Consider the following 26,323-nt stretch of genomic DNA (forward strand, 5'->3'; position numbering starts at 1 on the left):
CTAGAAGGCAAAAGAACTTACCTGTGGATCTGGCTGCAGAGCAGGAGCAGCTTCTTAGGTGTGACTGATTCACTAACATCTGTCAGGGACCTGTAGAAAAAGAAAAAACAGAGTAACCAACTCTGGTTTTCTATCAAAGGGGTAGAATAGGTGTTAGAAATAAAGCAAGGACCACCTCGCCGCCTTCTAACTGCTAAAAGCCACCATTACTCTTACTAAAGAGATTGACATTGAAACAGCATAGCCCAAATCCTTGCTTGCAGGGAAAAGTACCCATTAAAGGATTTAATATCTTCAGACACCATCTTTGCACATCCTTCCTTGACAGAGGCAAAGAGAATGACTGGTTATGGGTAAGGGAAGTGACACTTAACAGCTTTGCTGGAGTGCTCTTTGCCTCCTCCTGCTGGCCAGGAGTGAATATCCCACTAGTAATTGGAATGATTCGTAGACTCTCCATGCCATAGGAAATAAATGTAAATTAAGCGGCAAAATTCTACACAGTGATTGGTTAGTTCAGAGCACAAACATATTTACATCTGCCCCTAAATGGCTACAGCAAAGGAGACCGGACCAAAGGAGACCATGGATCTTGCCAGGCTTTTCAAGTGGTATGTCCCTGAACTGCCCTTAATTTGTAAAACCTTTTTTTTTTTTTTTTTTTTTTTTTTACAAAGCCTTAATTTGTTTTAAAGTGTTAAATGATTGAACGCATTACCTTATGGTATGAGTTTCAAGGGACATAAAGAGTGCAAAAATAATATGATTTAATGTTTTATATGCAAACAATAGTGCAAAAATCAAATGTTCAGGGCAACAATGCATTTCAGGGATCCATCTGAACATAAGCAGTGAGCCAATGACAAAAGGTTTATGTGTGCAGCCACCAATCATCAGCTTGTTCCCAGTGATGCATTGCTGCTCCTGAACTTACTTATGCTTTACATACTGAGCATGTGCAATAATTCACAGAATGTGCACTTGTGATTGGCTGATGGTTGTCACATGATACAGGGGGAGTGGAAAAAGACGACACTATGACATTTGTCAGAAAACAATCTACTACTCATTTGAAGTTCAGACTAAGTGCTATTGCATTGTCTTTTTTATCATGCACTTTTTAATTATGCAAATATACTCTATTTACTGGTCCTTTAACAAAATTCACTCCAGCCCTTGGGGGGGTGGGGGGGATGGGGGGGTTGGGCAGTACAATTTTTTGATTCAATTTTCAGGAAAAGCAGGAAAAATAAATAATGAAAGTACACTGCAAAATTGGATTTACTATGCATCATTATAATTATTATTATATGGAAGGGGTGATTATTTCCTATGAATAAATTCTTCAAGCTACATTGTCTACTAATGGGAAGAATAAGCAAATGCTGCTCTCCCTTAGGGTCTAAATCTTCACAAATGAACTTAAACACTCAAAAATGTGCCATGAACTGAAGAAATGTCTATTCCCTAAACTAGGAAGACTAACGTACTCGTAACATATAGTACTATCTTCCACAATTTTTAAATTTATAACACATAAAATAAGACAACCTCTGTCTAATGGTATGTTTAAAGTAGTGTTTCTCAAATCACGTCTTCAAGGAACCAGACATAATTAGTTCCCCTGCTTGGGTTCAATTGAGACATAAACAAATGAATTACTGGACATCCCAAGAAGGTAAAAAAATCTGGTCTGTTAGGGTTGCTTGGGGACTGGATTTGAAAACCCCTTGTCTAGAGGATGAAACCAAATGACAACATGAGCATGGTAAGCCAGAACAACTGTTCTTTTAAACGTGAGTGGTGTATCAATTTCTGGGTTGTAAGCCTTGCATTAAGAGCTACCTCATTGAGTAAAAGGAAATTTTTGCTTACCTGATAAATTTGTTTCTTTTACGATATGACGAGTCCACGGATTTCATCCTTACTTGTGGGATTAAACCTCCTGCTAGCAGGAAGTGGCAAAGAGCACCACAGCAGAGCTGTATATATAGCTCCTCCCTTCCCCTCCCAATCCAGTCATTCGACCGAAGTTAGGAAGAGAAAGGAAAAGCCAAAGGTGCAGAGGTGACTGAAGTTTAACAAAATGAAATACCTGTCTTAGAAATGACAGGGTGGGCCGTGGACTCGTCATATCGTAAAAGAAACAAATTTATCAGGTAAGCATAAACGTCCTTTTCTTTTACAAGATATGACGAGTCCACGGATTTCATCCTTACTTGTGGGATACAATACCAAAGCTACAGGACACGGATGAAAGGGAGGGACAAGACAGGAACCTAAACGGAAGAGTGTCAGATATGGGATACATTTTCTTAAAATTAGGAGAAGGTGAGAACGGGATACCCGGTCTCTCCCATTCCCTCTTAATAATCTCCGAAATTCTCTTAGGAACCGGAAAGACATCAGTGTAAGCAGGTATCTCTAAGTATTTGTCCATCTTACACAATTTCTCTGGTGGTACCACAATAGAGTAACAGTCATCCAGAGTTGCTAAAACCTCCCGAAGTAACAGGCGGAGGTGTTCAAGCTTAAATCTAAAGGACATGACGTCCGAGTCCGTCTGAGGTAACACACTTCCCGAATCAGAAAGTTCCCCCTCAGACAGAATTTCACTGACCCCCAAATCAGATTTTTGTGAGGGTACATCGGAAATAGCTAACAAAGCATCAGAGGACTCAGTATTCACATTGACTTCTGTCCTGCTGCGTTTGCCCTGTAACACTGGCAACTTAGATAATACCTCTGTAAGGGTAGTTGACATAACTGCAGCCATATCCTGCAGAGTAAATTAATTAGACGCGGTTGAAGAACCCGGCGTTGCTTGAGTGGGCGTTAAAGGTTGTGACGCTTGGGGAGAATTTAGCGGCATACCCTGATTCTCCTCAGACTGAGAATCATCCTCTTTCAGTACATGGGGGACAAAAAGTAAGAAGGGGTTCCACAATGGCATCTAAACACATAGAACAAGTAGATTCCTCAAGTTCAGACATATTAAACAGACTAGCAATAGCAATAATAGTCATTCTTTACTTAAAATATTGAGCTCTAACTTCAATGATATATCCAAAAACGTTAGCACCAAAAAAGTGTACTGCGCCTTTAAATAATAAAAGAGCAACAATTTTTCTGTTATCTTTAAAACAGCATTTGTGGCAATAAAAATTGTTTTAATGTGCCCAAAATATTCTAATAGAATTGCACCGGCTTGCTTAGGTGTGTAAAAAGAAATTTAACAGTTATGACAAAAACTTTTTATTTATTTATTTATTCAGGCCACCTGCCCCCGGAATACACTGCTGCTACTTAAGAAGCTTTGAAGGCCCTTCGAATGGCAAAACAAGTTAGGCCCCACCGGAGCCCAGGACTTTGCTGACTATGCAATCCAGGTGAAACTGTGCGTCTGAGCATGCGAAAATAGGCCCCGCCCTCCGTGGGCGTAACACTAGCCGTTACAGAGACCCGCATGGGTTGCAAACCCCAAACATGTTGATATTAATAAAAACATGAAGCCATGTGCCCCTCTTACATAATTATGTTGCACCAATATCAGGCCTCACTGCCTGTCAAAAAAACTATACACCCTTAGGTTAGAAAAATGTATGACGTTTTTAGCCAGCAACCGCATCTCCCAGCTTTCAGCCCATACTAAACAATTATCATAAATGATATTAGCCACATTTAGCAGTTAATATAAAGGGAATTCCAGGTACACCATTACTATACATGTAGTGCATACTGATTTACCCTCCCCAGATAGGGAATAATGTCAGCCTGTTCTGATGCATCAAGTCTCCCCAGAAACAAAAGACTGAACATACCTCAATGCTGCTTGTAGCATGACACGGTTCTCCACACTGAAGATGTTTCTTAACACTACCTTCAACTGCTCTGTGGGAACCAGCATGGATCTTAGATAACATTTGCTAAGATCATCAACATCAGGGCAGAAAAATAAGATGTCTCCACTCCTCTTGGGAAGTTATAGACTGACGATTTCTCCCTGAAGAAAATAGTACTCACTGGCACAATTTTAAAATAAAAAACTTCTTGATTGAAGAATCTAAAACTAACACCTCACTTTACCTCTTCCTATCACTAACACAGGCAAAGAGAATGACTGGAGGGGGAGGGGAAGGGAGGAGCTATATATACAGCTCTGCTGTGGTGCTCTTTGCCACTTCCTGCTAGCAGGAGGTTTAATCCCACAAGTAAGGATGAAATCCGTGGACTCGTCATATCTTGTAAAAGAAAAAGACTTTTATAGTGAGGAAAAGAAAAAGACTTTTATAGTGAGGAAAATAAAAAATAATTAAAACTGAAATGCACAAAATATTATATTTATTTTACAATTTTTAGTGTTTGTGTTATTTATGTAATCCCAGATCACAACCCTCATCATTTATGCTTTATTACTTTAAATGTGCTTTTAAGCATAAGAGAGAATATGATGTATTTTTAATGAAAAATAGTATTGCCAACCTAACTACATATATTCAAGCAATTTTGATAGGTCAGCTAAAGTAAATTCTATTTCAAAGCATATCAAAAATATGGCTAACGGACAATAGTAGTTTTGCAGTACAGCTACTCAAGCAAGAATCTATCACCTAGATTTAGAGTTCTGCATTAGCCGTCAAAAGCAGCGTTAAGGGGTCCTAATGCTGCTTTTGGCCGCCCGCTGGTATTTAGAGTCAGGCAGGAAAGGGTCTAACGCTCACTTCCTCAGCGCGACTCCAGGCTACCGCAGATCCCCTTACGCCAATTGTGTATCCCATCTTTTCTATGGGATCTGCCTAACGCCGGTATTTGGAGTCTTGGGAGAAGTGAGCAGTAGACCCTCTACCGACAAGACTCCAGCCGCAAAAAAAAGTCAGTAGTTAAGAGCTTTATGGGCTAACGCGTGAATATAAAGCTCTTAACTACTGTGCTATAAAATACACTAACACCCATAAACTACCTATGTACCCCTAAACCGAGGACCCCCACATCGCCGCCACTCTAATAAAAAATTTTAACCCCTAATCTGCCAACCGGACACCGCCGCCACCTACATTATACCTATAAACCCCTAATCTGCTGCCCCTAACATCGCCGACCCCTATATTATATTTATTAACCACTAATCTGCCCCCCCCCCCCCCCCCAACGTCGCCGCTACCTTACCTACACTTATTAACCCCTAATCTGCCAACCGGACCTCGCCGCCACTATAATAAATGTATTAACCCCTAAACTGCCGCACTCCCGCCTCGCAAACACTATAATAAATGTTATTAACCCCTAATCTGCCCTCCCTAACATCGCCGCCACCTACCTACAATTATTAACCCCTAATCTCCCGCCCGCACCATTGCCGCTACTATAATAAAGCTATTAACCCCTAAACCTAACTCTATCTAACCTTAATATTTAAAAAAACTAAGGAGATTCTCGCAAGAATGAGAAGATCTCCTGTAAGTATGCACTTGTAAGCACTCTAAGCCTAGACTCTGAAGCGGTTATTCCAGACCGGGTTGAAATAAAATATAACTTTTATTATAAATTGCTCTTAAAATAAGGGTAACACACAAATTAAAAACGACACTAGCACTGTCATGCAATCTGACAATATATATTCACTGTATGGAGGACTAAAATATATAAGTGGCCTATAGTGAATAAATTTGTGCCTCCTGTATGGTACTGTATTCACTTAGCTATACTTAGATTAGTGGGTCCCAAATACTGTGTGTGAATTCTCTCTTTGTGTCACACACAAATTATAAATGTATTTGGATACTCAAATAATTCTATTATATGTAATGTAGGCCAGAGATGTTCCACTCAGTTCCTGCTCGCTCTAGGCAATCGATACCTATTGTTCAGTCTAGGTATTCCAGTGTTACTTATGTGTGACTGTATATTATCACAATCTATTATGTGATTGAACGTTGTAAAAGAATGAGATTAGTTTCACACGTAACTCCTGTGTAGTATGTTTTCTTAGACTGTTATTAGTATTATTCAATTTGTATCGTGTATTCTCTGCTTATTTATAAATATTAAACAAGTTGGAATTCCCAACAGAACTTGCATGCGTTGCAAGTACTATTCTTTTATTGATACATGTAATTCTGGGCAGCAATATTTTATTTTGGGAGCAACACTTTCACTGTGTTTCTAATATGTATCTCAATTGAGCTGATGCTTAATGTACGCTCCACACATACAGCCTAAATGCCTGTATTTTAATTATAAGACAGTATTGTCCCTGTGTTATTAATATCTTAGTGCATTATAGTGGGCTGTGTTGCAGACTTATGCTCCTCAATCTGGCAATGTCTCAATTTGGGAGGAAACACAGTCTCAGTTATGCCGCTATATATCACATTTGTACTTGTGTCTGTCCCCGCTACAGAAAGAACCTGTGGTTCAGTCAGTTTAAGTTACTAGTGTCCCTATTGATATGTTCTTGGTTCCAATTGTTTTTGGTAAATACTTAGTGCAGTGAATAAACTCAAATCTTTGGCGCGGTTAAAGAGTGGATATTATTGGTCAATACCAATATTTGTATAACATTATGTTTTCTTGGACTGTTATTAGTATTATTCAATTTGTATCGTATATTCTCTGCTTATTTCTAAATATTCAACAAGTGGGAACTTCCAAAAGAACTTGCATACGTTGCAAGTGCTATTCTTTTAGTGATACATGTAATTCTGGACAGCAATATTTTATTTGGGAGCAACAGATTCTCTGTGTTTCTAATATGTGTCTCAATTGAGCTGATGCTTGATGTACGCTACACACATACAGCCTAAATGCCTGTGTTTTAATTATAAGACAGTATTGTCCCTGTGTTATCAATGTCTTAGTGCATTATATTGGGCTGTGTTGCAGACTTATATCCCTCAGTCAGGCAGTGTCTCAATTTGGGAAGAAACACGGTCTCAGTTAAGCCGCTATATAACACATTTCTACTTGTGTCTGTCTCCGCTACAGAAAGGACCTATGGTTCAGTCAGTTTAAGTTACTAGTATCACGTATCAAGTCTGCAACACAGCCCAATATAATGCACTAAGACATTGATAACACAGGGATAATACTGTCTTATAATTAAAACACAGGCATTTAGGCTGTATGTGTGTAGCGTACATCAAGCATCAGCTCAATTGAGACACATATTAGAAACACAGAGAATCTGTTGCTCCCAAATAAAATATTGCTGTCCAGAATTACATGTATCACTAAAAGAATAGCACTTGCAACGTATGCAAGTTCTTTTGGAAGTTCCCACTTGTTGAATATTTAGAAATAAGCAGAGAATATACGATACAAATTGAATAATCAAATTTAATAGCGGAGGGGACGCAATTGCTATGAGCTTAAACAAGGAATAACCAACCAGTTTACTTCTAGGTTAATACTGGTATGGTCTAGAATATATCAAATATTTGGTGCAGACCCTTATGTAAAATAGATGAGTTTATGTAGAGAGAATAAATCCTGGAAACAAAAGAAAGACCAGGATAAAAGACAGGGAATTCAGCACTCTTTTTTACAAAATTTAACTGAAGCTCAAAATAAATACACTAATGTGTCGACCTAAAAGCTAATGTAGCTGCAAAGGAGAGAACTCTTTGGCACTAACAGTATTATTACATATATATATATATATGCTCAGAAGGTAAAAAAATGCAAAAAGACCCAATAGGTAGATATGATCAATTTATAAGTATGTCAAAATAGCATAAAGAAATACAACTTGTTACAAACCTGACCGGTCAGGGGTTAGTGTCTATACCACAACAGAAATCATCAACATGATATGTAATTGTTTTCACAGGCCTGTAGAGCCATATGTGTTAGCTGCAGGATTTAGAGTGGGGGACAGTAATTAGACTACTACACCCTACTGCTTGCGGCACCTTAATATGTAAGGCTAAATGCCGGGCAGATTATTATCTGGGATCTAAGTAGTTACAGTTAGTGTGCCCCAATACCTATGCAGCTTAGAAGTCAAAATATAAATTGCACATATACATGTTACTTAAAAGATATATTAGTGGGGGACTGGAAGTCAAGCTACTACACCCAGCTGCATACGGCACCTTATAGTATTAAGGCTAAATGCCGGGCAGGTATTTTATGGGATCTAAGTAGGTTGCTGTACTGTGCCCCAAAATATGTACAAATATCTTGTTACCATGCAAGCAAACAGCTAAGAACAGTATTATATAGCCAGCTTTGCTGGATAGTCACTTAGAAGCAGCTACTCTTGATATCGGGTATAAAAGTCCCTTTAGATAGAGTTATGCAAGCAAGAAGGTTAGCCGTGAAGCAGATACAGATAGTTGTAGAAAGCACAAGGTATAGCCTCAGCGTAGCGTGATATTAATAAGCTTCAAGCATATATTAGTGTAGCGTTTCCTTGGGGGACTTTAGCATATACCCTCTCATCAGGGTAGCATCATCCAAGACAGTCAATCAGCAGCCTATTACTCAGGCAGTGACAAGGCAGTATAAGACCTGTTTCCTTCAAAGTTATTCCTGTGACTGAATCATAGAAGATGCGCCTCATTGAGTAGTCGGAAACTCCATTCTAGAGTTCGCTTGCAGCGTGTCTGTTCCGTGTGTACAACACCAATCACATGCTCCGGTCAGCTCGTCCAATGCCGACGCGCGTTTCACCCGCTAGGTATGTCGGGCTTCGTCAGGGCGTGATGACGTTGGGAGTGCTTCGTCTCCCTTTTAAACTTTACTTAGTGACACGCCCCTATTGATAAAGTCTCACAATGCTTCATCAGCGATGCTGGTTAGTAAAGGGACAAACCCTTTGAAGTATATGTTGATTAATGCTAATATAGTAATGATACAAAAGGTTAAAGTAAATTCATTTAGAAAAACTTTGCATGCTAGGATAAAGAGATCATATACACCTGAGAAAAACAATTGGGTTTTTGTTTGAATAAAATACTAAAAAATTCGTCAAAACATATGATTTACCTATTTAGCCTTATTTGCCCTAAAAAGATAGTAAAGAAAATATTCAAATACAGCAAGATAAATGCTGTAATATATAAGATATAGGGGCTTGTCTGTACCGGGAAAAATTATTATTATGGAATGCGAATGATGAATACAACAGCCATACTTTATAAAAAGCATGCCATGTCTATTCTATCATTCAGCCCTTTAGGTATCTGTGTTTGGAGGATCGTAATCCACCTGCATTCCTTTTGGAGGAGGACCTTATCGTTATCGCCTCCTCTGTTGTTGGTAATGCCTCTGTCAATGCCTATGAATGAAAGGGAGTCAGAAATGCAGGCATGAGCATCCTCAAAGTGCTTAGCCACATTGCTTTTGGGATTCTTATTTTTAATGTCATCCCTGTGCTCAGTAATCCGGTCTTTAATGGCTCTCCGAGTTTTGCCCACATAGAACCGTGGGCAACTGCAGGAGAGAAGGTAGATGACACCTTCAGTGTTGCATGTAATGTGATGTTTTAGTTTATACGTCTTGCCAGTATGTGTGGAGAAAACTTTAGTTTTTACCATGTATTTGCACGCCACACATCTTCCACATGGATGATTTCCCGTGGATCTATGTGTAGTGAGCCAGTCAGTTTGTTTTTTGGGCGATACAAATTGGCTTCTCACCAGTTTATCCCTAAGGTTAGGTGCTCTTCTGGCAGTGATGTTAGGGTGGTCTCCCACCTCCTTTAATACCCCTTCATCACTTGTTAAAACATGCCAGTTTTTATCAAGTATAGTTCGCAGAGCTGACCAGTGACAATTAAAGTCTGCGATCAGTCTAATAGGACCTTGCACAGGTTTCTCCTTTGGTATCAGGAGTTGCTCACGATTTTGGTGGGCTGCTTCATTCAGAGCCCTTTTAATGACTCTCTTCGAGTACCCCCTGTCTTCAAAACGTTTTTTCATTTCTTGTGCATGCTCATAATATTTTGTTTTTGTTGAGCAATTGCGGCGTAATCTGAGAAACTGTCCTTTGGGTATTCCTTTTTTAAGGTGGTCAGGATGGTGGCTAGTTGCAAGAAGCAAACTATTGGTGGCCGTCGTTTTACGGAAGTTCTCAGTTTCAATTAGACCCTGATTAAGATTTATTTTAATGTCCAAAAAGGAAATTTCCTTCCTACTGGACTGCAATGTAAGAAGGATATTTTTATCATTCTTATTCAGAGTATCCACAAAGTCCAGGAGACCCTGTTCAGAGCCCTCCCATATGAGGAAAATATCATCCACATATCTAAGCCATATGTGGATGTTTTCCTCAAAGAGAGGGCTCTGATACACATCCTCCATTTCCCATGCTCCCAAGTGAAGGCATGCATAGGTGGGGGCACAAGTCGCCCCCATTGCTGTCCCTTGCTGCTGTACATATATCTTATTATCAAAGAGAAACACATTATTTGTCAAGATGAACTCTAACAGTTCCATGACAAAATCTGTATGTTTATGTGTTTGCGTTCCTCTCATCATAAGAAAGTGTCTGCATGCTTTTATGCCAACATCATGTGGAATTGATGAATACAAACCTTCCACATCCAAACAGGCCATGATGGCACCTTGAGGGACCGAAAGTTTATCGATTTTCCTTAGGAAATCCGCTGTGTCCAGGATATATGATGGTAATGTGTTTAAAAAGGGTCTAAGAAAAAAGTCCACATAATTGCCTAAATTTTCAGTCAAACTTCCAATTCCTGCAATTATTGGACGACCTGGCGGATGGCTAGCGTTTTTGTGTATCTTCGGGATACAGTAGAAGACAGGTGTTATGGGGTGCTCGGGATAGAGATATTTATATTCCGAATTTGTGATAAGGCCATTACTTTTTGCCTTTTTTAGAATGTTAAACAGGGTATACTGTAGGGAGGATGTGGGGTTGTATGTCATGGATTTATAATGCTTTGTATTTAGAAGCTGACGTTTAGCCTCCAAAACATACATGTTCTCATCCCAGAGGACAAGGTTACCACCCTTGTCCGCTGGCTTGATTAAGAATCCTTTAGCATTCATGAGTTCGCTTAGAGCTTTCCGTTCGGGTTTTGATAGGTTGTCATCCACTATTCCTATAAGGGATAGTTGGTTAACTTCCTTCTCAACCTGTTTCACAAATATATTAACTGCCGGTACCATTGAAAGTTGTGGCATATATTTAGATTTAGCCTTAAAGTCTGAGGTAGTTCTATTGTAACAAGGAATATCCTTTAGTTGCGTGGGGGTATACTGACTCCCCTCATTTTCTTCGAGAGCATATATATATATATATATGTAATAATACTGTTAGTGCCAAAGAGTTCTCTCCTTTGCAGCTACAAATTGAATAATACTAATAACAGTCCAAGAAAACATAATGTTATACAAATATAGGTATTGACCAATAATATCCACTCTTTAACCGCGCCAAAGATTTGAGTTTATTCACTGCACTAAGTATTTACCAAAAAACAATTGGAACCAAGAACATATCATAGGCTGTATGTGTGGAGCGTACATTAAGCATCAGCTCAATTGAGACACATATTAGAAACACAGTGAAAGTGTTGCTCCCAAAATAAAATATTGCTGCCCAGAATCACATGTATCACTAAAAGAATAGTACTTGCAACGCATGCAAGTTCTGTTGGGAATTCCAACTTGTTTAATATTTATAAATAAGCAGAGAATACACGATACAAATTGAATAATACTAATAACAGTCTAAGAAAACATACTACACAGGAGTTACGTGTGAAACTAATCTCATTCTTTTACAACGTTCAATCACATAATAGATTGTGATAATATACAGTCACACATAAGTAACACTGGAATACCTAGACTGAACAATAGGTATCGATTGTCTAGAGCGAGCAGGAACTGAGTGGAACATCTCTGGCCTACATTACATATAATAGAATTATTTGAGTATCCAAATACATTTATAATTTGTGTGTGACACAAAGAGAGAATTCACACACAGTATTTGGGACCCACTAATCTAAGTATAGCTAAGTGAATACAGTACCATACAGGAGGCACAAATTTATTCACTATAGGCCACTTATATATTTTAGTCCTCCATACAGTGAATATATATTGTCAGATTGCATGACAGTGCTAGTGTCGTTTTTAATTTGTGTGTTACCCTTATTTTAAGAGCAATTTATAATAAAAGTTATATTTTATTTCAACCCGGTCTGGAATAACCGCTTCAGAGTCTAGGCTTAGAGTGCTTACAAGTGCATACTTACAGGAGATCTTCTAATTCTTGCGAGAATCTCCTTAGTTTTTTGAAATATTATTGTTTATGCAACTAGCACCATTCCCTATATAATATAAGCTGTATAAAACTACAAACATTAAGTTTGAAAACATATAACAAACAGGGAAATAGCCCACGTGGTGCCTTTGTTCGTGTGGTGTAACAAAAGTAACTCTAACCTTAACCCTAACAACCCCCTAACATAAATATAATTTAAATGAAACGAAATAATATTCCTAAAATTAACTAAATTAATCATATTTAAAACTAAATACTTACCTATCAAATAAACCCTAATATAGCTACAATATAACTAATAGTTACATTGTAGCTATTTTAGGATTTATATTTATTTTACAGGCAACTTTGTATTTATTTTAACTAGGTACAATAGCTATTAAATAGTTAATAACTATTTAATAGCTACCTAGTTAAAATAAGTACAAAATTACCTGTAAAATAAATCCTAACCTAAGTTACAAATACACCTAACACTACACTATCATTAAATTAATTAAATAAATTACCTACAATTAGCTAAATTAAAATACAATAAAATAAACTATTCTATAATACAAAAAAACAAACACTAAATTACAAAAAATAAAAAAGAATTACAAGAAGTTTAAACTAATTACACCTAATCTAAGCCCCCTAATAAAATAAAAAAGCCCCCCAAAATAAAAAAATGCCCTACCCTATTCTAAACTACCAAAGTAATCAGCTCTATTACCAGCCCTTAAAAGGGCTTTTTGAGGGGCATTTCCCAAAAGTAATCAGCTCTTTTACCTGAAAAAAAGAAAATAAAATACCCCCCCCAACATTACAACCCACCACCCACATACCCCTACTCTAACCCACCCAAACCCCCCTTTAAAAAAAAAACTATCGCTAACCCCCTGAAGATCATCCTACCTTGAGTCGTCTTCACCCAGCCGAGCCGAATTCTTCATCCAAGGTGTGCAGAGGAGGTCCTTGATCCGGTAGAAATCTTCATCCAAGCGGAGCAAGAAGAGGTCCTATATCCGGTAGAAGTGTTCATCCAGGCGGCGTCTTCAATCTTCATCCATCCGGAGCGGAGCCATCTTCAAAGGAGCCGACGCGGAGCCATCCTCTTCAACCGACGACTTCCCGACGAATGAAGGTTCCTTTAAGGGACGTCATCCAAGATGGCGTCCCTTCAATTCCGATTTGCTGATAGAATTCTATCAGCCACTCGGAATTAAGGTAGAAAAAAATCTGATTTGCTGGTGCAATCAGCCAATCAGATTGAAGTTCAATCCGAATGGCTGATCCAATCAGCCAATCGTCTTGAACTCGCATTCTATTGGCTGTTCCGATCAGTTAATAGAATGCGAGTTCCATACGATTGGCTGATTGCATCAGCCAATGAGATTTTTTCTACCTTAATTCTGATTGTCTTATAGAATTCTATCAGCCAATCGGGAATTGAAGGGACGCCATCTTGGATGACGTCCCTTAAAGGAACCTTCATTCGTCGGGAAGTCGTCGGTTGAAGAGGATGGCTCCGCGTCGGCTCCTTTGAAGATGGCTCCGCTCCGGATGGATGAGGATTGACGACGCCGCCTGGATGAACACTTCTATCGGATGGTGTACCTCTTCTTGCCCCGCTTGGATGAAGACTTCTACCGGATCAAGGACCTCCACTGCGCACCTTGGATGAAGAATTCGGCTCGGCTGGGTGAAGACGACTCAAGGTAGGATGATCTTCAGGGGGTTAGCGATAGGTTTTTTTTAAAGGGGGGATCGGGTGGGTTAGAGTAGGGGTATGTGGGTTGTAATGTTGGGGGGGTATTGTTTTGTTTTTTTCAGGTAAAAGAGCTGATTACTTTGGGGCAATGCCCCGCAAAAAGCCCTTTTAAGGGCTGGTAATAGAGCTGATTACTTTGGTAGTTTAGAATAGGGTAGGGCATTTTTTTATTTTGGGGGGCTTTTTTATTTTATTAGGGGGCTTAGATTAGGTGTAATTAGTTTAAACTTCTTGTAATTCTTTTTTATTTTTTGTAATTTAGTGTTTTTGGGTTTTTTTGTTTTATAGAATAGTTTATTTTATTGTATTTTAATTTAGCTAATTGTAGGTAATTTATTTAATTAATTTAATGATAGTGTAGTGTTAGGTGTATTTGTAACTTAGGTTAGGATTTATTTTACAGGTAATTTTGTACTTATTTTAACTAGGTAGCTATTAAATAGTTATTAACTATTTAATAGCTATTGTACCTAGTTAAAATAAATACAAAGTTGCCTGTAAAATAAATATAAATCCTAAAATAGCTACAATGTAACTATTAGTTATATTGTAGCTATATTAGGGTTTATTTGATAGGTAAGTATTTAGTTTTAAATGGGATTAATTTAGTTAATTTTAAGAATATTATTTTGTTTCATTTAAATTATATTTATGTTAGGGTTAGAGTTAGGTTTAGGGGTTAATAACTTTATTATAGTAGCGGCGACGGTGCGGGCGGGAGATTAGGGGTTAATAATTGTAGGTAGGTGGCGGCGATGTTAGGGAGGGCAGATTAGGGGTTAATAACATTTATTATAGTGTTTGCGAGGCAGGAGTGCGGCAGTTTAGGGGTTAATACATTTATTATAGTAGTGGCGAGGTCCGGTCGGCAGATTAGGGGTTAATAAGTGTAGGTAAGGTAGCGGCGACGTTGGGGGGCAGATAAGGGGGTAATAAATATAATATAGGGGTCGGCGGTGTTAGGGGCAGCAGATTAGGGGTTCATATGGATAATGTAGGTTGCGGCGGTGTCCGGAAGCGGAAGATTAGGGGTTAATAGTATAATGCAGGTGTCAGCGATAGCGGGGGCGGCAGATTAGGGGTTAATAAGTTTAAGATTAGGGGTTGTTTAGACTCGGGGTTCATGTTAGGATGTTAGGTGCAGACTTAGAGAGTGTTTCCCCATAGGAAACAATGGGGCTGCGTTAGGAGCTGAACGCTGGGTTTTTTTCAGCCCAAACTGCCCCATTGTTTCCTATGGGGATATCATGCACGAGCACGTTTTTTCAGCTTACCGCTACCGTAAGCAACGCTGGTATTGAGGGTTGATGTGGAGCTAAATTAGGCTCAACGCACCCTTTTCTGAGCCTAACGCAGCCCATCAGACAACTCTAAATACCAGCGTTGTCTTAAGGGTGCGCTGGGGAAAAAATCAGTGTTAGCTACGCGGGTCTTTACCGACAAAACTCTAAAGCTAGCCGTATATTTCTAGACTAAATGTATCTATGATAATATGCTATAAAACAAAAGCACACTTTAGTAATGTTTCTACTCACATGATTCTTGGAAATCAATGGATCTTGTAATCCATCCAATAGTGCTGTATCCTCGATTTTCAAACCTGGATTTACTTGGTTGTCATCAAAAATAAAGCCTGACAAATGTGCTTCTTGGTTTCTTTTGTCCCAATTTAGCTTTTCATTTTTTTCAAAGTTAGTATCACGGTGATCATCAATGTAAAATGCATTATCATGTAGATTTCTTTCATCTTCTGTTTCCTTTTGATTAGTGATATCACAATCAAATTTTAACTCACTAGCTAACAAACCAACATCACTTTTTACTGAACAGCTTTCATTTTCACTACATGTTTCATAAAAGCCAATTATTAACGAAACTGGAATATCACTGCAATCTGGAATAGCCTGAGAATCTTGTACGTGTTGGAAGGAATCTTGATGATCTCTGATAGGTTTATCAGAAACACAAACATTTATTTCCTCATGTTCATTTTTAATGGTTTCCGAAATGTCATTTACATGACGATTTTCTATATCTGCATTACAATCTAAATTATCTGTGCATTTTACTGTATTCTCAGTCACATCCAGAAAATCCTCTGCTTCATTTTCAGTGACAAAAGTTTTATCTTTTTTAGAAAAATATGGTTCTTGATGAATACATTTTTTACATAAACCATCTTCAACCACACATTCTTCCTCTATGTTTTCCACAGATCTTTCAATGACACCTACTTCATCCTCACATTCTTCATCTCTCTCAGCTTCACTTTTCTTATTTTGTTCTTCTTCACATTCTTTGTCTTCCTGACATTCACTGTCTTCTATTTCCTCGTCTTCACATTCTACATTTTCCTCATCGTCACATTCTACATTTTCATCTTCACATTCTACATTTCCCTCATCTTCATCTTTGCATTCGTCATCTTCCTCATCTTCACATTCAACATTTTCCTCATCTTCACATTCTTCATCTTCCTCATCTTTACATTCTACATTTTCCTCATCTTCACATTCTTCATCTTCCTCATCTTCACATTCTTCATCTTCCTCATCTTCACATTCTTCATCTTCTTTGTAGTCTTCATATTCCTCATCTTCACAATTTTCACTTTCCTCATCTTCACCATCTTCATTATACCTATTATTCATTTCTTCCACAAACTTGTCTTCCCCTTTATCGATTTCTAGATCTTTTCCAGAACCTAAATGTTTACTTATATCATATTTCTTTACTCTGTTTGAATCTACACATGCACTAGTATTTCCATGTTTTATACTTCCACAATCCTCTTCCGAAGGCAAAGTGAAAAAAGAAAAAAAAATACAATCAGTATAAACAAATATAATTTGAAACAGTAAATAACATTTACCTTATTTAAGCTTAGGATGGGAGAAGAATTCATCTGGGGAAGTTCTGTAAAGGAGCCGGGTTTAAAATATCCAGGTTGAGGGTAGGCACGGACTTGGGATAAAGGCTTAGGCAGGGGGAACTTGATTGCATCTTCCTTTTCACTACCATTGAGGGAATCTTCATCACTATCTTTATTCTGCAGGGCAAAGGCTATAGGCTGTGCTGTGGTAACTCTACCTTTTTCATTAACTAAAGCAAGAAAAATATGCAAATTTTACACAATAACTATGATAGAGGATTTACAATGGGTAATAAACAATAGCTCATTACTAACCATTTTCTTTTGTATTGAGTAGTTGTTTCAAACTCGGTTTTGGTGGGGTCTACAAAGCAATAACAAAAATAAATAAATCTTGAATGCACCTCTATAATAGCAGATTCAGAATTATTGTGTTACATTAAAAATACTGATAAACAAATTTAAATTAGGAACATTTTTACCCATCAAAAATAATTGAGAAAATGTATTTAAAAGTACAAAAGGAGAAGAGATATTGGAATAACAATGTTTTCTACACAGCTGTTCTACAGTATAAGGTCTGAATAGAAATACTGCCACTTGTTAACTTTGCTTTCTGGGATTTTAACTTTTTAGGCCTGAGTACCTTAAGATTATACCATTACTTTTTTAACATCTTTCCAACAGCCCATTTGGTGCATTTCCCTTTAAGATATTTATTTGTTTATTTTTTATTAATTTTGTTAATTAACCGCATTGGATGCTATGCATTCAGTTTGGTGTAGATTCGATTTTTGAGTTGTCTTACCTTTAAAAAGGGACAGCAAACAGTTTATCATGCTTATGAAAGAACACTACTTCTTAGCCTTAAATGGACATTAAACACTTTGAGATGGTTATATAAAAACTGCAGTATACTTTCATTATTTATTTTGTCCCCTTTTCCTGTAATTTCTATTCTGAAATGGTGAGCTTTTCAGTTCCTGTTAGAAATGGAAGTACAGAACACTGTTATATTTTACACAGCCATTGGCTGAACACTCTATTGACCTATTTATAACTGTCCCTTATTGGCCACATCAGAAAAGATAACCTAAGTTACAAGATGGCTGCTCAACTTATTTTATAGACACTAAAACTTTACACTTATTTTGTGAATATTAAAACAGCTAATGAAACTTTAAAAAAACTCCATCTACATGTAATTCTCAGTATAATCTTTTCTTTGAATGCATCATTCTTTATAGCATTTATTTAGTGTTTTATGTCCCTTCAAGAACTAATTACTGGCTGATACACTGATCTCTCAATGCTTTATTGGTAGACATTGGCACATCTCACAAGCATAACAACAATAGCAAATAATACATTATAAAAACTTCCTCTTTTAGATGCAACATAGAAAAAACTAAATTTATGCTTACCTGATAAATTTCTTTCTTTCTGGGCATGGAGAGTCCACAATTTCATTCCAATTACTAGTGGGAATTCAACTCCTAGCCAGCAGGAGGAGGCAAAGAGCACTCTAGCAGAACTGTTAAAGTGAAAGTAAATCCTAGCGTTTTACAAACGCTAGGATTTACTATTGAAACAAATAAACGGCACTTTCATTCATGAAGTATAAGATACTTCATGTAGAAAGCTCCTTTATTTGATTCAATCGATCGCCGCTTATAGCTCCTACAGCAGAGCACGGTTAAAAAAGTTTTTGGCTAAGAGGTGACGTTTTCAACTCTTAGCCAATAGCAGTGCGGTAAATCCGGCTCCCATGGGAGCCAAACCGGATTTACCGCACGGCTATTGGCTAAAAGTGTGAAAACGTCACCTCTTAGCAAAAAAGTTTTTTAGCCGTGGGCTGCCGAAGCAGCTAAAAACTGCGATTTATTGAATCAAATAAAGGAGCTTTCTACATAAAGTATCTTATACTTCATGGATGAAAGTGCCCTTTATTTGTTTCAATAGTAAATCCTAGCGTTGGTAAAACGCTAGGATTTACTTTCACTTTAAGTGTTACTTCCCTTACCCATAATCTCCAGTCATTCTGCCAAAGGAAAATGGAAAAAGAAGATAACACAAGGGTATAGAGGTACCTGAGGTTTGTACCAAAAATGTGCCGTTTTAAATGTAAATAAGGGCAAGTCGTGGACTCTTCATGACCGGAAAGAAAAAAAATTATCAGGTAAGCATACATTTTGTTTTCTTTCCTATGGCATGGAGAGTCCAAAATTTTATTCCAATTACTAGTGGGAACCAATACCCAAGCTAGAGGACACAGAATGAAAGGGAGGGATAAAAAGACAGGCGGTCAAAAACAGAAGGCACCACCGCTTGAAGAACTTTTCTCCCAAAGCCTCAGCAGAGGCAAAAGTATCAAATTTGTAGAATTTTGGAAAAGTATGAGGACCAAGTGGCCGCCTTGCAGATTTGCTCCACAGATGCTTCAATATTGAAAGCCCAGGAAGAAGAGATAGCCCTAGTGGAATGAGCCGTAATACTTTCAAGAGGCTCTAGTCCAGCTGTCTCATAAGCAAACCGGATAACACTTCTCAACCAGAGAGAAAGAGAAGTTGAAGAGGCCTTCTGATCCTTACTTTTACCAGAGAAAAAACAAACAGGGCAGATGATTGCTGAAAAACATAGTTGCTTAAAGGAAACAATTTAGAGCATGCACAGCAACCAGGCTATGCAACAGGCGTTCCTTCTTAAGAAGAAGGATTAGGATAAAATAATTAGATATTGAGATCTGATACTACCATGGGAAGAAATGCCAACTAGTACAAAGAACCGCCTTCTCCGAATGAAAAATAAGGAAAGGGGATCAAACTGCAGAACCGGAAACTCTGCGAGCAGAAGAAATAGCAAAAATCTTCCAATATAACAACTTTATATCAACTGCATGCATAGGCTCAAACGGAGCCTGCAGCAGAAATTTAAAAACAATAGTCCAAGAGGAAGCAACAGGTTTAAACACAGGCCGGAATCTGCCAAGGCCTGAACAAAAAATAAAACATCTGGCTAATCCACCAGACGTGTGAGCAAAAGATAGACAGAGCAGAAAACTGACCCTTCAGAGTACTGACTGATAAACCTTTCTCCAGGCCATCCTGAAGAAAATACAAAAAAATTGGGGTACCTTTATCCCTATTCCAAGAGAAAACCTTTTGATTCACACCAATAAAGGTATCTACGCCATACCTTATGGTAAATCTTGCGAGAAAAAGGATTACGAGCCTGAAGCATGATATCAATGACCTTCTCAGAAAAACCACGCCAAGCTAAAGCTAGACGTTCAATTTCCAAGCAATCAGCTTCAGATAATCTAAATCTGGGTGGAGGAAGGGACCCTGAAGAAGAAGGTCCTTCCTCAAAGACAACCACCAAGGGGGAAGAAATTATATCTTCACCATATCCGCGAACCAGATCCTTTGAGGCCAGGCAGGATCTATTAGAATCACTGATGCCCTCTCCTGCTTGATACAAGCAATAACTTGAGGAAGAAGAGCAAACAGAGGGAACAGGTATGCAATACTGAATTTCCACTGCACCGTCAGAGCGTCTATCAGAGCGGCTTGTGGATCTCTTGATCTCGAACCGTACCTTGGAAGCTTGGCGTTTAGGCATGATGCCATCAGATCCAACTCTGGAACCCCCTACCTGAGGGTTATTATTGAGAATACTTCCGGCTGGAGAACCCACTCCCCGGGAAAATAGGTCTGCACGCTCAGAAAATCCGCTTCCCAGTTGACCACCCCTGAGATGTGGATGGCAGAGTGGAAACAATCGTGAGACTCTGCCCACTGGAGAATGCAAGTCACCTCCTTCATAGCTAACAAACTCCGAGTTCCTCCCTGGTGGTTGATGTATGCCACTGAGGTGATGTTGTCCGATTGAAATCTGATAACCCAGACCAAAACTAGTTGAGGCCAGGCTGTTAAAGCATTAAAAATTGCTCTCAACGCTAGGATGTTTATGGGAAGAGAAGACTCTTCTTGAATCCAAAGACCCTGAGCCTATAAAGAACTCCAAACTGTTCCCCAGCTAGACAGGCTGGCATCTGTGGTTACAATCACACATGATGGTCTCAGGAAGCATATACCCTGAGACAGATGGACTTGTGACATCCACCAAGATAGAGAGCTTTTTTAGGCGGTCTAGAGCTATCCTCTGCGAGAGATCTAAGTGGTCCCATTCTATTGTCTGAGCATGCATAACTGTAGAGGTCTTCAGATGGAAACGAGTAAAGAGTATAATGTCCATAGAAGCAACCATTTAATTCCATACACTGAGCCACTGATGGACGGATAGAGGACTGAAGTGAAAGGCATGAAGCAAGAAGATTGGATTTTCTGACATCCGTCAGAAAAATCTTCATGGACAGACTCTAGAATCATTCCCAAGAAACACACCCTGGTGGATGGCACCAGGAAAATCTTTTCCAGATTCACTTTCCACCCGTGGGAACGTAAAATAGACAACAGCATCTCTGTATGAGATCTTGCTAACTGAAAAGTTGATGCCTGAAACAAGATGTTGTCCAGGTCTGGCGCCACCGCTTGTCGCGAATACCTCAGGATTTAGCTGCTAAGGGGTTAATTCTCTTTAGCCTGTGAGCTAAAAAAAAAGATTTGTTTTTCAAGAAGAATTGTGTCCTGTGTTTGTTTGTGTTTTCTTTGAAGTGCCAGGAGCCTCATAAATACTATGTAGTATACACAGAAGAGAGCTTTATCGCTCAGACTTTCAGCAGAGGGCATGATACAAAACAGTGCCTTGTCACAGAAATTGATAAGGTCAATAAAGGGACATGGGTATAATGTATATATGTGTTTAAAACTGTTATGACATTAGATGAAGGTAAATATGACAACCCTGTCATACTTAGTTTCATTGGGAGAATCAATTTGATACCAAGAGATTGCCTTCCTGCTTATATGAAAATAAATTTACCTAGCAGGAATTATAATGTTTTCTATAATTTCAGGCAAAGACTTAGAGTTTATTAAAGTTCATAAAAGATAGGGGGTTTCTTAGCCCCTGCAAGGAGGGTGGGGTCAGGCAACCTGATCTCTGGAAAATATGTATAAGAATCTTGTGTTTTAACAATGAAATTGTCATTCTTACCAGGGAGGCTGTGACAAAACAGAGTAAGGACCCATTGCTTCATGCTATCTCTCTGGCAACAGATTCCAAAGACTAGTACAGTGTAAGGTTTCTATTTTTCTTCTTTTTATTTTGAAAACCGGTTTGCTTGTGTGTAATTTTATTTGTAACAACTTTTTATTAATAATGCATTGTGTATAATAATTTTTGGCATAATAAATAATTAATTTATTAAGCTTTGGCCTTTGTCTAATATTTGAACCACGTTACTGAAAGAGACTGGAGTATTAGAACTGTATACTTTAGGTTATTTTCTGCTAAATTGTATTCTGAGAGTTAATGTGTAAGGCTGGGTTTTTCCTTAGAATTTTCCCTTTAATAAATCATAAGTGGTGGCAGCATAGCTAGTTTAGTGTGGGTGGCATTAAAGGGGAGTTTGGGGCATTTCTTTTAAGTCTAGTACAGACTAGAGAGTGTTGTTAACCCTTGCACCCACTGAACTAAATCACAAGCTTGCCTGGTGTGGCTAGATTGTGACATATTAGTGACAGTAGAAGGGGTCTGATAACCCTTTCTGTGCCAAACAAGCGACTGGCGCAGGGTTGGTTAACCTTGGTTGTCACACCGCTAATCCCGGAGATCTGACCAACGCTAAAAGGGCCCCTAGAACCTTTGTAAAGATTTGAGGAGTCGTAGCAAGGCCAAAGGGAAGGGCAACAAACTGGAAATGTTTGTCTAGAAAGGCAAACTGCAGAAAATGGTGATGTTCTCTGTGAATGGGAACATGAAGATACGCGTCCTTCAGGTCTATGGTAGTCATAAACTGACCCTCCTGAACCAAGGGTAGAATGGAACAAATAGTCTCCATTTTGAAGGACGGAACTTGTTGAGACACTTGAGGCCCAATATGGGTTGGAAAGTTCCCTCTTTCTTGGGAACTACAAAAAGGGTTGAAAAGAATCCTAGACCCTGTTCCACCAACTGGAACAATCACTCCCAGAGAAGATAAGTCCTATACGCAGTTTAAGAAGGCTACTCTCTTCACCTGGTTTACTGATAACCTTGACAGGACAAATTTGCCCCTAGGGGAACAGGACTTGAACCCTTACCTGTATCCCTAGGAAATGTCTTCCACCGCCCAAAGACCTGGGCCATCACGGATCCTAACCTGTCGAAGGTAAGAAATCCTGTCCACTACTTGATCCAAAACAGGCTTGGGGGCGGTCCCTTCATGTTGACTTAGAGTCAGAGGAAGGTTTCTTGGACTTTTTGCTCTTATTCCAAGATTGGCTAAACCTCCATGAGGTCGTAGGTTGCTCCGGCTTGGAAGAAGAGGAGACAAGGCTTTTGTCCCTTAAAGTTACAAAAGGGATGAAAAGATAAAGACAAAAGTTTGGACTAGGATGATACATCTGCAGACCAAGACTTTAGTCATGGAACTCTGCAAGAAGAACTGAAAAGCTAGAAATATTGGCTCCCAGCCTAACAACTTGCATGCTGGCATCACAGATAAAATATTAGCCAGCTGTACAGCCTTGATCCTATCCTGGATCTCCTCTATGGTAGTCTCTTCAGAAATGAGGTCGATAAAGAGTCGCACCAATAAGCAATACTATTAGAGATTATACTATAAGAGATTGACATTGAAACAGCATAGCCCAAATCCTTGCTTGCAGGGAAAAGTACCCATTAAAGGTTTAAATATCTTCAGACACAACCTTCCCACATCCTCCCGATGATAGAGGCAAAGAATGACTGGGGATTATGGGTAAGGAAAGTGACACTTAACACCTCTGCTGAGGTGCTCTTTGCCTCCTCCTGCTAGCCAGGAGTTGAATTCCCACTAGTAGTTGGAATGAAATCAAACTCTCCATGCCATAGGAAAGAAACATACTTTTGTGTCCCTTTTAAACCCTTCTAACTGGAAAATGGAAAGTAATGAATACATGAGATATTGTAGTTAGGGCCTCTGTATACAGGAACATGAGAACTATAAACAGGAGGAAAACTATAGATATGTGCACATGCTCATGTTGGGTCCAATGACATTTTTTCTGCTTCTCTAATATTAATTGTTTGCTTCACAAAACAACTAAATTCCCACTTAAGTACCTGAGGAAAAAAGTCTAGATCGTCTTCATCTGAAGGCCATGAGTCTACGTCCGCTGACTTTCCAGAGGCACTTTAAGTAAAAGAGAAAAGATTTGTTATAAAATGTACTAAATTAGTATTTTTTGCTGGCAATGCTTGGCCAATTATAGCCTAATAAAACCTTTAATAAAAGTCTTTCAAAAATACTACAAAATCTATTCATTTCTTAAATATAAATAACAAATAGAATTGAGGAAAGCCAAGGCAAATGTCAACGAAAATAAAAGCGTCCACTTATTATATTCTCTTACCTACAAATTTATACATTCCCCAGCTGACAGTTTTGATTAATGTACAATCAATTAAACTATCACGCTAATTGTTATTAAAATGCATACAATATGTTAACGGCTTTGTTAAAGCTGCTCTAGATATTACCTTATTAAAAAATATAGTACTACCTCATCTTTTAACCCCAGCATCTGTATAGTTTCCTGCATTATGTATTTTTTGCATTTGTTTTTATAAATCCCACTCTGATTCTATAAAGTATTGGATGCCTTTATGTTTAAACTTAAGTTTTCCCCTTTTCTATCACTCTTGCTGATGACAATTTGGGACAGATATATAACAGTCAATAAAAAGACTATGCAAATGAGGATATGTGGAATATAGAAGTATTTATCTAACAGGGTGTCCACAAAGCCTTGTTTGCAGGGTTTTCTATAGACTCTTTTATATCTGTATTGATTGTCCTTGGTCAGGCAAGAGAGATAAGGAGAAAACTTAAATTTAAGCATGGTGGAGCTCATTACTTTAGAAACCAAAGTACTTTATAGAAATTAAACCTTTACACTTATTATCTACAATTTGTAACATCTACATATTATTCTAAGGCTAATATTTGCTTTGAATACATCATTATGTCTCGCATATTATTACTGTTTAATATACCTTTTTCTGTTTTTATACTTCAATTTCTAAGGTGCTTAACGTACAGCTATGTAGCTTAACCCAGATTGGGTACATTGTTAAACTTGATATGCCACTAAAACCATATGTGGTTGTTTGTGTCAAAATATATTGAACCTTTAGTTATAAAATATTATTACTAGAAATCTTACCGGCTAACCGACTCTGCTTGGGAAATGTCTTCTGTAACTGTAGAGACAGTATTAAATAGTTATAATGTATGTACAGTAATAATGTAAATTATAAAATCACATTTCCTTTTTGCAAAGTATACCACAAAATGTAAGTGTAAAATTTTAGAGAATAATGTTAAATTCAAAAGGGTAATTTCATAAATCAGAGCAACTAATAATATAAGGGAAAAAACACTGCTAAAGCAGGAAATTGGCATTTTACATTAGACAGTTTATTAAAGTAAAGACCAGATGCCGTCAATAAAAAAAGCATATGTCCAAGATTCCAAAAGGAGCAGAAAAATAATAAAATTGCATAATACAAAGAATAAGCACAATACTTTACAGGTAAATTAACAATCTTTAAAAGTGGTCTCCTGGGTTATCCATTCCCTATTGTTGATTTTGAAGACAACTGCGACTCCCATCAATTTTGCTGTTGTTAATCTGTACTACTCAACATTCAAATTACAATGTCCTGTCTGCTTGAATGTTACATTCAATTCACAATAGTTGTTATTAGAATATTGTAGGTATTTTAGCACGCCCCATCTCATATGCTTAAAAATGATCTGAATAATGTCTGCATAGATTTAAAAAATTAAGTTATTACATTTTTTTGTGCACAGAGTTTGAGTTTTGGAAAATATAATTGTAAATGTAAGTTTCAAATTTCCTGCATCAGCTGCTTTTTTTTTTCCTTTCAAATTATGATTTATAAAATGGTAGAGCTTAACCAACAAAAAACATGCTTACAGGGTCACAACTGAACTTTCAAAGCACTGAAAATATTTAGTCACTAGTTGACAACAAATGGTTAAAAAGGCATTATTATCTGAATGCCATCACAATAAATACCAAAATAATGAATGTACAATGTTGTGGTGCCAGTATAGCACATTTGGAATGCCAGCATACCACCTAATATACAGTATACACCTTGTAAGTAAAACTTTCACAAGATCAGTGTTTTGTTTCAGAACATTTGATTGGCAGAGCCCACATCAACGCCTTCTCTGATTGGTATCTGTCTGTCTTGAAAACACTAACTTTATACCAGTCAACAAAACATGGAACCTTTCACTTGGCTAAAAATGTCTG

At 38.0% G+C, this 26,323-nt stretch overlaps 1 protein-coding gene across 1 annotated transcript in view; it reads right to left on the reverse strand.

Moving 5' to 3' along the window:
• Positions 1 to 26,323, reverse strand: part of LOC128664358 (ankyrin repeat domain-containing protein 26-like) — a 418,274-nt gene that overhangs the window by 291,490 nt on the left and 100,461 nt on the right. Inside the window, exons 7-10 of the mRNA XM_053719196.1 lie at positions 25,202 to 25,238; positions 24,099 to 24,168; positions 17,205 to 17,253; positions 16,890 to 17,119 (exon numbers count right to left, since the gene is read on the reverse strand). Coding sequence (XP_053575171.1) covers positions 16,890 to 17,119; positions 17,205 to 17,253; positions 24,099 to 24,168; positions 25,202 to 25,238 — 386 coding nt within the window. The remainder of the gene's footprint in view (positions 1 to 16,889; positions 17,120 to 17,204; positions 17,254 to 24,098; positions 24,169 to 25,201; positions 25,239 to 26,323) is intronic.

The sequence above is a fragment of the Bombina bombina genome, chromosome 6 (assembly GCF_027579735.1).
Source record: "Bombina bombina isolate aBomBom1 chromosome 6, aBomBom1.pri, whole genome shotgun sequence".
Lineage (NCBI taxonomy): Eukaryota > Metazoa > Chordata > Amphibia > Anura > Bombinatoridae > Bombina > Bombina bombina.